At 42.2% G+C, this 12,455-nt stretch overlaps 1 protein-coding gene across 2 annotated transcripts in view; it reads right to left on the bottom strand.

The window, feature by feature from the left end:
- Zfp64 (ZFP64 zinc finger protein) overlaps nt 1-12,455 on the bottom strand; it is a 79,902-nt gene that overhangs the window by 44,802 nt on the left and 22,645 nt on the right. The window contains exon 6 of one of the 2 annotated variants that reach the window (XM_047541503.1): nt 4,928-8,284. The exons of the other annotated variant lie outside the window; for it this stretch is intronic. Coding sequence (XP_047397459.1) covers nt 7,001-8,284 — 1,284 coding nt within the window. The 3' untranslated portion in view covers nt 4,928-7,000. Of the gene's footprint in view, nt 1-4,927; nt 8,285-12,455 lie in introns of those variants that run through there. 2 annotated transcript variants of the gene reach the window in all.

Genomic DNA, 12,455 nt, shown 5'->3' with positions numbered 1-12,455 from the left:
ATTGCATAAGATGGAAGTGAATAATAGAATGATAAAGGCAAAATATCTGAATTTTCCTGTCAAAGATGAGGAGAAGTTGATGGTTTTCAATCAGTGGAATGGGTGGAGATAGACCAGGCAAAGACAATAAGAGATAGACTAAGACTTAGAATATTACCATGGGATAAAGCACAAGTTAAGGCCAAGGTTATTAAATGGAAGGAACATTGTCTAAGATAAAGCTGACAAAGAACTATAAGAGACTCATTCCCACAGGTACCACACAGCATTCTGCAAAATACAATGCAATGAAGGTCCCTGTAATATAAGAAAAGTTGGTAAAAAGGTAAGTCCAGGGCTGTAGGCCTGGCCCAAGCGAGGAGCTGGCCCACCCCGGCATGCACACACAAGACAATTCCAGCGAGAGGCTTTTGCAATACTTCTTTCAATTTGCCAAACAGAGAGGGTTTGAAGATTTGAACAACAGAGACAATTTGATTCATGAAAAAGTGAACTTTACAGAGACTACATATACACTCTTGATGACCACCAAATAGTTGCAGAAATTAGCCACATAAATGGCCACATGGAAAATGGAAAATTACAAAAAGCACGTATTTTAGAGGTCTTACTAACATCAGAAACAAAAAAACCGAAATAGATTGTAAGTACTTAAAAAATAGGAAACCTACCTTTACCCATCCCTTGGATCCTGCACTTCCCAACCAACCCTACAACTGAAATAACAAAATATCTTGAAATTCAAGAAAAGAAAGAAGGACATTTCATATAAAATTTATAGGGATATGGATGTAAGGAAAAATTTTGAAAGAGTTTGAAGTAGACAATAAAGATGACTGAGGGCGTCAACTGTCCCCAACCCTGGTGATTTATTCTGCCGGGGGTGCCTTTGATTTTATTTTTGTTATTCTGCACTGTCACAGAGTGAACCAGGGCCTCAGGCATGCTAGGCAAGTGTTCTACTACTGAGCTTCAGCTCCAGCCCCGTGGTTTTGAGTTCTTTTACAACTTTGTAAGTCACTGAAATATATAATAATGCATGCGATTTGTAAACAAGTAAATAGTAAACATGTTGTCTGGTGGAGTCAGCTGATAGTCACCCTGGAGGAACTGATCTGGTCTGCTGTTGGGAGAAATCCTAGTTCTTGGCCGGCAGCAGTGAACGTCTCAAGTGTGTGAGGAAACCTTGCAGGGAGGAGCGATCCGCTTCGGCTACCTAGGAAAGTAAACTGCCCAGGTTGACCCAGTGTTACCAAGGGAACCTGTATAGGCACCTGGTGGTCTGATCCCCCATGGCACATTGTGATTGGGCAAGAAACCTATAAGATGTATAGCTGTTCTCGCAATCAATGAGTTTGCAGGCTGCTCGCCATAAGCCTGCTTCCACCCATCTCCCGGAGTCTAGGTCTTGACTCTGTGCCCTTACCCGGTGTATGAGCTATCCCAGCACAAGAGAAACTACAGTCTGCCCCTGTTTGTAAATTCATTTCAACATTACAGATTGTCTATGTGCATTGGTGGAATTCTCCTTTGAACCTGATGTGATATCTTACTGACTCCCTTTGAATTAATGAATTAAATACAATCTTTGACAGATGTTCCTTCTCTATTTGTATAAGCCATGATTTTAACTTTAAAAATTATTTTTTTTAACACAGGTGGATTACAATGGGAAAAGGTACAGCTTTAAATGTTTCTGTTGTTCAAGGAGGAGTAAATGAATTTAAGATAGAAAATGAGAATAACAAAATCAACTGAAATAAAAGCAGATGAAAACATCATTACAGATCAGAGTCAAAATCTGAAATAAAATGGAGGAGGGGCAGAGAAAGAACAAATGAATGCAAAAACTCTACTTCCACTTTAATACAAATGACAAAGTAAATCCTTTGCAAATTGAGAAGATGAAAATAACTATATATGTGTATACACATCATATATACATAATTTATACATACTATATACACTATATGATATATATACATACTATGTATATACATACACATATGTTTAAATGGAAGTATGGGATAACAGACATGAAAACTTAGAGCAAATTCAATGACTTTTTTCCTTTTGCAAAGTATCAATTACTGAAATTGATTCAGATAAGGTAAGCAACATGAATAGACCAGTAATTACAGAAAAAAATGGAAAACTGTCAAAAATGAACATGAAAAAGAGAATTAGCCCAGAGAACAGAGAATTACTGAGTCAAACTATTGCAAGTCATTGAACAAGAAGAAAAAAGCTCTGATTTATTATCAGAGTAGCACAACTTAAAACGAAAACAAGTAAAACCCAGATAGAGACAGCACAAAAAGAAAACTGGAGATCAATCACACTTATGCATATGGTTGTAAAAATTAAAAAAAAAATTAGGAAGTGGAATTCAGCAAAGGATCAGAAGAATATCTCAACATGGCCAAGTGGGCTTGCCGCAGGCATGGAGACGATTCAGTACAGGCTGTGGCTTACACTAATTCTATCACGTAGTTCAGTGCAAACCCATTTGGTAAAAACTTGAAAATATACTGATAAAATTCAGTAGCCCACCCTGATAAAAACTCTAAAGTGAAATGTTGACAAGAAGAAAATGACCTGAGAACTATAAGAAACCATTACTCAAAGGAGCGTACATTGTATCAAATGGGGAAATGTTGATGTCAATCATGTCAAAATTAAGGACACAATAGGGATGCCAACTATATCAACAGTGGCCAATGCAGTGGGACAAGGAAACAAAATAAACAGTATAAACATGAGACGACTATTTTATAAGCATCATAAATCATATTTATCACAGGTTAGAAGTTTCTATGACCTCATGTTGAAGAATGTGAATTTTTGGTGATGGTGTTTGACAATATATAAAAATAGCTTTTCTTTATGCTTGCAACAACTATTTTAAAATAGAAAATATTTCTATTCATAATTATAATAATTATAGAAAGAGAAACTAAAGTCATATGGTAATAGTCTGTGTATGAAGAAAATTATACATCATTTTATTAAATAATGTTTATGACAGGAATCAAAGGTTTTTGGGTGAGAGATCTATCATTTTAAGTCATTCATTTAAAAAAATTTTTTTAATTGTAGATGAACACAGTACCTTTATTTATTTATCCATTTATTTTTATGTGGTGTTGAAGATCGAACCCAGTGCCTCACCTGTGCTAGGCAAGTGCTCCACCACTGAGCTATAAATTGTTCTTTTCATATGCAACATTGGTGCAATTCACTCCAAATCCCCTGAAGGGTTTGTGTGTGTATGTGTGTGTGTGTGTGTGTGTGTGTGTGCACATGGAGGGGTAGGTGGTATTGGATAAAATGACTTCATTTGAAAGAATGAATATCTAAGACTCACAAGAATGTTTTGGAAATGAATAGCAAGAGGGAGAATTTGTAAGTCTAAAAGATCAAGGTATTCCTAAAACTAACTAGCAAATATTTGATGTTAGCAAGATGTAAAGATCGGTGTGACAAAATACAGATTCAAGTATATTTGGGAACTTGATCTACACCAAAGGCAAAATTAGAATTTGAGTTCTAAGGAAAATCCTATCAACAAATGGTTATGGCAAGGGGACAGCCAAACCCATACACCAAAAAATATAGATAGGAATTTTGGCTGCTGTAAGGTACTACTAAAACCAAACGAGCAAGCAAAATAATATTAAGGAAAGAAACCACTTCATCACAGGGGAGGAGGGGACTTCTAAGAAAATACAAGAGCCACAAAGGAAGAATGGATTGTCCAATTACATAAAAAATAGTCATTTTTATTTGGCCACAGCACCACAGGGCAAGTCAAAAGACAAGTGACAGGAGGGGAGAAAACTGAGCAGCATGCCACAGATATGGGTTTACATCTCCAATTTCCAAATAAGCTAAGGAGACAAATGAGGAAGGGCAAGTGTCAGTTCAAAGGCCAGGTGGTCCACAGGCCTGGAGGAGACCTCACAGAAAGTGCAGATGCAGACACCAGCTGGGAAGCACAAGGAGCAGATAACTAGTTCGCTCACCAGGCCACAAACTTCAAGAGACTATTAACAGGCAGGGTTGCTGGTGGCTGGGCCCACTCCGCAGGTGAGACTACCATTTTGAAAGTTAATTGGGATCTATGCAAACAGAAACCACAGAAACTCACTGAAACTCACTTTTAAGCATCTAATCTTTGAAGAAGAAAAAAAAAGGCACTGAATTGGAAGAATTATATAGGGTGTTGGACTGTGGCAGGTTGTGATGGCAAATCCCCTAAATAACCTAACTACCCATGCATGAGGGGATGGTTGGCGAGAGCACGGGACACTCATACTACCACCCTTGGCCAAAACAAACCAACAAACCAAAAAACAAATAAACTAGTGTTAGTTGTGTTGACCCACAGGACTGTCAATAAATGGAATAATCAAGGGAAGATGTAGAGAAATATGCATTGCATGATACAATTACTATAGAAATAGGAAAGCCCTTTTTGATGATATCTTCATATGAATCCATGCACATGTGAACACAGAACGTTGATCTTGGGTGGGGAGGCTTAGGCTGGTGGTTGTTAGCTTGGTTTTTGTGCAATCTGTGTACAGTTTATTGCAAGGAACAACTTGTACTGTTGTCCTTTATGAAAAAAGACAACGTCAGAATATGCATATGCATATGCATAGGTATGGGTGTGTACCTGTGTGTACACGTGGTGGCTGTCAGGTGGAGATACGAGAAAGTGAAAAGAAACGTAGAATGCAAAAAGAAAATAGTAAACTCCACCCAACTTCGTAACTGCAGTAGAAAATGTACACGCATAAGCATAGGAAAAAAAAAAAAAAAAAGACTGGAATATGTCCACCACACTGGTGACGAGGTTTACGCGTGGGTAGGAAGGTTATCAGTAGCTTCAGTTTTCCCATACTATTCTGTTTGTGGTGTTTTCTATCTTGAATACACATCATATTTATAACCAGGAAAAAACAACTTTTGAAAGTTGAAGAAAGGACACTCTGGGGATAAAAGAACAATGGGGATAAAAGAACAGGCTTGTAATAGCGGTTTTGCAGTTAAAAGGCAGCTGAGTAATTTTCTAAAGAACTGCAAGTAATACAGTAGTCTCCCCCACTCTCTGGGGATACATTCCAAGGCATTCCTTGAACGCCTGAATTGCAGATGGTACCAAACCCTATATATACTGTTCTTTTTTACACACATAAGCCTCCAATGAAGTTTAATTTATAAATTAGGCATAGGAAGTATTGTTTACTACAATAACAAACAAAAAGAACAATCATAACTACATGTTGCAATAAAGGCATTTAAAAACTTTTGAGCTTATTTGTGGAATTTTCCATTTAATATTTTTGGACTGTAGTTGGCTATAGGTAACAGAAAGCAAGAAAGCAAAACTGTGGATAAGGGGAGACCACGGTAATTCCAAAGATAAAATTACTAAAATGTCTAACACTGTACACTGCAGGAATTCCTCTTCCAGACCAAAATCATAGTTAACAACTCACTACTACCAATACTGACACGAAAATAAAGAAATACTGGCAAAGGTAAAGTAATCAGTCTTCAGAATTATGCTCAAATATTAAGGATCCAAGACAGAAGGGAAACAAACTTGCTCTGACTGTATGGCCCTCCCTAAGGGCAGGGACTCTGCATTTCTAACGGGCAAACCCTCAAGATTTCCAACATCACTGTTTCCCTAGCTTGTTTGTACCCAAACCAGAAAACACATCTTCATATGAAAATGAAATAGATGATCCATATGACAATTTTTTTTTTCCCCAGTCCTGGGGATGAGACCCAGGGCATCACACATACACTCTGCCACTGAGCTACATATACGCAAGTTTATAAAGTATGAAAGAATAAAAGTGACAACTTGGCAAAAAATGTACCTAGGTACACTCATAACAATCAAATATACTTCTTTCAGGCTAGTGATCACCCCCCTTCAACAATCCTGGTCTACATAGAAAATCAGAGATGTTAAAACCTGGAAGATCATTTTAGGTATAAATTGGGTAATTCCGGCTTCTCTCTGGCGCCACCTGCTGATCAAGTAGTATTTCAATTTAAAACAATACAATCTGAATTTCCCTCTTCTCAATATAACCTATGCTTGGGAAAAACCTAGGTGCTTTTCCAAACCACTCCTCTGGAGCCTGGATCTGCACAGATATCGCAACCAAAATATGGCCTAGAAAAATCCTGTCAAATCTTAGTAGGAACTTGCATCATATTTGTGTTTAAATAAAAATGTCACGATCTTTAGTTTGAAGTTAAAAAAAAAGGATCACTTTAGGTACTGCATTTATTTGATATAATTGTGAAGGAGGTAAAGTGTTTGAGCAATATTTATGAGAGAACTAAAAGCCTTTGCTGCTTCAAGTTCTCTTTAATTATCCAATGATTTACACCCCTCAGCCCCAAACCATATCTTGACTCTTAAGAAGCATTAACATTCAGTATATTTTAACCAGGTATCAATTTATTAGAGAACCATTCCTTTTCTGTGCATTAGCACTTAACATTGTTTTTCTTTTCAAGTATCCATGTAACATTATGTAGAAAATGGTCCTTCAGGCCAATCAATTTGTATCCATGTAATACACTAATACCCCAAATTCTGGGAGATATTTCAGAATGGAGCTTAAGAGAGGCTAGGAAGTACCATCTACTACACAAATTGGACGAGATGGAAAAGAGCCTTTATTACAATTGGAGAATCAACTTGGAAGCAAATAAATGTATCCACTACTTAACCCATTTAATTCCAATTCCTAATTGGAATCATCTTGGTAACACTTAAGATTCTACCATAGAACGCGGCCATTCGGAGGTGGTCTCAAAGTAGTTACAGTGTTAAAAAATTACAGTAAGAAGTACAAAATACAATTTATTACAGGAGGCAGTCACGACAAGCCTTAAAAACATCAAGAGCAACCACAGACTACTACTCATGATTTCTGTCCCCCGCCCGGGCCTTGCGTTTCCAGTACTAATCTGGTATGGAATCGGCCGGACACAGCAAAGCCGGGTGCGTAGCCCCTTGGATGATGGAGTATGTCTGCTTGGGCAGCTCTTGCTGCGAAGAGGAGGAGAATATGGGTGGCGCCGTGGTGGCCACGGCGATGCTCTGGCCCCCATCGCTCACCACTGTCACCTCGGCGGCGCCCTCCTGAATCAGAGCATTAAGGCCTTCGAAGTCAGTGCACGTGATGCCCGAGCTGGCGATGAACGTCTGGTTGCCGGGGGCTTCCGGGGGCCCGGCGGCGGCCGTGGGGATCAGAGTCTGGTGCAGCGTGGCCCCGTCGGTCTGGTCATGGGTGGTCAGCAGGACGGCCGGCTGGCTCATGGCGCCTGCCTCGCTCGGACATCCGGAGGACTGAGGAGGGGCGATCAGACTGACCTGGCGCAGGATCTGCAGCCGGCTGTTCTCGGGGAGCTCCTCCGGGCTCTGGGCCACCAGGGCAGGTGGGACGATGTTGACTGCGGCCGCAGCGGCCTGCACGATGGTGTTTGTCTGGGGCACTTGATGCCCCACGATGATTTTGACTCTTCCCTCGCTGAACTGGGGCACCTGGCTGGGCTGGAGGGGCACCTGGAGGTGCCCGACCGTGAGGGGTGCAGCGGGCTGCTTGCCGGGGTCGATCTGAAACTGGAGGACGGTCACATCGGAGTTCTTATTCTCGTTGTACTCACTGTGCTGCCTCTTGTGGCTTCGGAGCGAATCCTCCCGCATGAACGAGGCGTCGCATATGTCGCAGTGAAAAGTCTTTTTGGCATCCAGCTTGGCCACCTGCCGGCTGCTCTGCCTGCCGGACTCCTTCCTCTCCAAGGCCTCGGTCTTGACCATGTCCCCGTGGAACTTCTTCATGTGCTTGCTCAGGTTGCTGGGCTGCTTGGTGTCGAAGCTGCAGTAGTTGCACTTGAAGGGCCGGTCGGTGCAGTGGATGCGCTCATGGATGCGCAGGGCCGCCTTGCTGGAACACGAGTAGCTGCACTCCGAGCACTTCTCGGGGTGCTCCGACTGGTGCACGCGGCTGTGCTTCCGGAGGGTGGCTTTGCTGTCACCCAGGAAGTCGCAGTGCGGACACTTGAAGTTATTCCCGCTGTGCTTGATGCGGATGTGCGACTTGAGGTTCCCCTTCATGGTGCAGCGGACATTGCAGAACTCGCACTTGAAAGGCTTCTCCCCCGAGTGCACGCGCATGTGCCTTTTCAAGTCCGAGCTGATTTTGAACTTGGCGCTACAGAGCCAGCACTGGAAGGGGGGCGTCCCCTGTCAACACAAGGTGAGTTTCCATAAGAACAGGCAGGCAACAACCACAGAGGAGCCCCCCGCAGCACACACCAGAAACTCGCTTATACCAAGGCGGGCGGGAGGTGACCTTCTAACTGCAGCTCCCAGCAGCCCCTGGGAGGAGGGAGGAGGGCCGGGCTTTTCTTCTTCCCCAGAACCTGAACCACCACCATGGGCTTTGGACACTACCGCCCTTAGAAAGCCCAGAAGCAAAATGGGAGTTGGAAAAGAGCTAGATCATAGTCCCAAAAAAGATTTGTGAACACACTCCTTTATATTCTTTAAAACAATCAAGCTATCCTCATATAGTTACTGCACCCACTTTGCTAGTTAATGGCTCACAGTTGCATATTTTGCATAATCCGTTGATTCTGATTGAGTTACATGTTGTAATAGGTTCAACAACACATTTCCAAATGGGTCAGTTCCGTGCTGCATTCATCCGAGGACACTCTTTTTATAGTGACGGAAGCACCAGCTTATATTTCATGCAGATTTTTATTAATAGAGACAAGTTTATTGCACAAAGTTTATTTATCCCACATTGCCAGCTGCGTTCTTTACTTGTGAAGTTACAGAATCCAGCTGCTTGATTTTTCAAAGAAAAAAAAAATCGTATCTGCTGAAAGATGAGTAGGGAAAGTGAAATTGCAAACATCTGGATGGACACGATTTTTAAAATTTATTTACTCAATGAATGCCAAATCCAAATTATCTAAGGCACTGAGAATTCAAGCAAATCGGTGACCCTTCATTTCAATATTGCTTAAGCAAATGAAATGACAGCAGCTAATAGTCTTTGATTCCTTCTGGGATGGCAGATACTGCTGAGCACTCCACCAGTGGCCTCACTTCAATGGTAACATCCCATGGGATGGGGGCTAGTATTTATTATATTTTATTTTTTGGGCACTATTATTAATATCAGTTCTAATACTATTGTACAGATAGGCCTGAGACCCAGAGAGACTACATAATTTGTTCGTGGTCACCCAGTGAGTGGTCTGTGGCAGGGCTTGGATTCCAACCCAGACTGATTCCGGAGCCAAGTAAGTAGCTGTTCATTTAACCCATGCTTCCTAAGGCTATATACTCAAAAGACTGGGATTATGTTCCAGCTTTTTGGTATAGAGCCTGCGACATCATCATGAGCTGCTTAATAAATTCAATTAGAGGTGGCAGGGAGCAATTTAACATGCTTCTAGAAAACTGAAAAGCCTAAACCTAAACAATGCTCTGCATGAACAAATAGCAAGATCATACACACTGACCTCTAGAACAAGCAATGACCAGTCACAGCCTGTGGGCCAAATGCTGCCCACAGCCTGTTTTTGTCAATAAAGTTTTATTGGAACACAGTCACACCCATTTGTATACCCTTGGTTACTTTCACAGTCCAATGCAGAGGGTAGCAGCTTGACAGACACCACATGGCCTGCAAAGTCTAAGACAGTTACTTTTTCTGAAAAAATTTGTCTTTTCTGCCTTCAAGTGTTGTTCTGAACCTTTTAAGGCCATCGCCCCCTTTTGGCAGTTTAGTGAAGCCTATACAACCCCTCTAACAATATTTTACATGCACAAAATAGATTAAAATAAAAAGCTATAGGAAGACCCAAGAGATTGACTAGATTGAAATAGTTACTGAAAATGTTAAAAGAAAAAATTTTGTGATGTGGCCACGTGTATGCTTTATCAATGTATGAAATAACAAGATCGAGCGGCGGGTCTCATAACGACAGTAACTTCTAAATAGAAAAGTGTGCAGAAGAGATTTTAATCCAGATGCAGGACTGTGATAAAATCATCTGTGATTTCTACTGGCAATGAGTTCATGTGCTCTGTTATCAGACTGCCTGTTTTCACAGTTGAAGGACACAATTACTTTCAGTGAAGGTTCTAAAAATGAAGTGGTAATGTTTTTACATTCAAGTTCATGGGCTTACCTCCTAAATTCTATTCATGAATCGTGAGTAAGAACCCTTGCTTAGGATGTTCTACTAGGATTTCTAGATACCTCCCTGCCCAAATGACTATGACAGTCATTTCATTTCTTGAACAATCAGAAGAACCGAAACCCAGAAAAACCAGAGAAGCATGTGTCAGAGGTAAGTTGCAGAGCTTAACAGTATTTTCTGACCTGAAAAGCAAAGGTCTAAACCCTTTTGTCATTGCATTTTGAACCAAAAATTTACTTCTTCAATGAGATGTACTGGTCATATAGGCCCACTGAACCGTCAGCTCTTCAAAGCCAATGACTGTTCCTACCTACTACAGGATCCCCACAGGCTCTGGCATACAGTGGGGCTTAAGGAATGTTGCTGAATGAAGAAGGGACTGATATGTTTAAGCTGGCAGATCTTTTTGAATTTAAGCTGCTACTGAAATGACTGATGATTTAGTACATTGAATCAACTCAAAGGTAAAAACAGAATCCTACTAATTTACAACCTCACAAGTGTCACAGATTCTTAAAACAGAAAATGAACATTCCATGGAGAAAATGCAGAAATGGCATACACCTATATTTTTAGAAAGCATACCTTTTCTAGACCAATTTAAAGATACTGCTCTAAGTGGTAAGTTCATCTTTGTAAGTTACAATGAACCACTTTCACAAATGAGTCCTTGAGCTTCTCTAACTTAGGCTGAGGGAGAATACTGAAGAAAATCAGTGGGGCATGAGTTATGCTAATGTCTTAGCTTGCTTAAATAGTTGGTGCGAGTGTCCCTAAGCCCCCTGCCCACCTCCCGCCCTGTGGCCGTGGCCTCTGCTGTGTGTGTGATTACGTGCCCTTTCCCACGGGGGGCAGCACCCATTACCTCCGCAGCAGGCTCAACCACGTCACTGGGTTTGGTCAATGGTATGCTAAGTACACGTGGCAGAAAGAGTGGCTTGACGTGGCCTCACAGGGGCTCGCTTGCTTGTGTCTCAGTCTTTACCATGAGGTGGTCAGGCCTGGCCTGGTCCTCTGGTCCCAGGACATCAGACATGTAGTGCAGAGCTGAATTACCCCAGCCCAGGGTAGTGGCCAACCAGCTGATGGCCAGCAAGTTCTCGGACCTGTGAGTCCTGTCAAGGTCAATTGTTACCTGGTGGTTTCCAGCTGGTCCTGAAGATGTCAACGGAAAGGCAGATTGCCTTATCTACAAAGGTTTGGTGGAGTTTTTTTTTGATTATGCTGCATTACTGTGACAAACACAATATGGATATTAGTATCTAGAAACGGGGTGCTGCCAAGGCAGAGGACCCAAATGCAGAGCACTGGTCTGGGGACTGATTTGCGGGTGGAGGCGGGAAAGAGGGCAGTTCACTTTGAATGGCAGGCGTTTCATGGCAAATGTTTGGGGAAACTGCCACCTGTGGTAACATAGAAGACAGAAGGCACGTGAGTCTGGGGCTTCAGAAAGAGAGAAGTTCTCCTCAGAACAGTGGAAGTGTTTAGAAGCTGCACACCATCAGGCACTAGGAGGAAGAAAAGCTTAAAAAAGAGCTGAACGCTGTCTAAAGCAGAATCGAGAAGGAATATAGAAAATTAGGAATTTGCCGGGTATAGTTCCTCATCTCCAACCAGATTTTCAAAGTAAGATGAAGACCCTGTTTGGGGAACCGATCTCAGAGTGAAGACGAATGAGAAATGAAGGGTATGGATGGAAGATTCTGCTAAAATCTCCAGTGGAATTAAGCTGGTTCCAAGTAGTTCTCTCAGCCGGACAGAAGGCTTCCCAGCACCTGGGGACCATTGAAGAAGGAAGCCCTGCAGCCGAGTGCACAGTCAGCCTCCGGAAGAGGTGTGTGGCTTTTGGCATACAGGTACACAGGAAATTCGCCAAGTTTTTAAGATGGCTCTACCAGCAAAACTGTCACCAGCCTAGACCAGCCCCAAACGTAAAAAGACCCCCAGCTTTCGGTAGGCAGGAAGCAGGCTGAGCAAGCTCCCCAAAGGATGTTTTCCGATCTTTACCACAAGTGGGAAGGATGATTCAGCGCACAGAGGGAAGAAGCAGGGCGGTGAACCCCAGGCCTCATCTGGAAACCTGCCCCGTCTCCTGAATGGGGGGTCCTGGGAACAGCTGCCCAGAGGGGTTTCAGAAATGCTGTGGACCACTGGGTGCTGGGGTCTCCCAATTGTCCCCTCCCAAACGGCAGGAT

This window comes from Sciurus carolinensis, chromosome 2, assembly GCF_902686445.1.
Source record: "Sciurus carolinensis chromosome 2, mSciCar1.2, whole genome shotgun sequence".
Lineage (NCBI taxonomy): Eukaryota > Metazoa > Chordata > Mammalia > Rodentia > Sciuridae > Sciurus > Sciurus carolinensis.
This window is presented reverse-complemented; position numbering and strand designations above follow the sequence as displayed.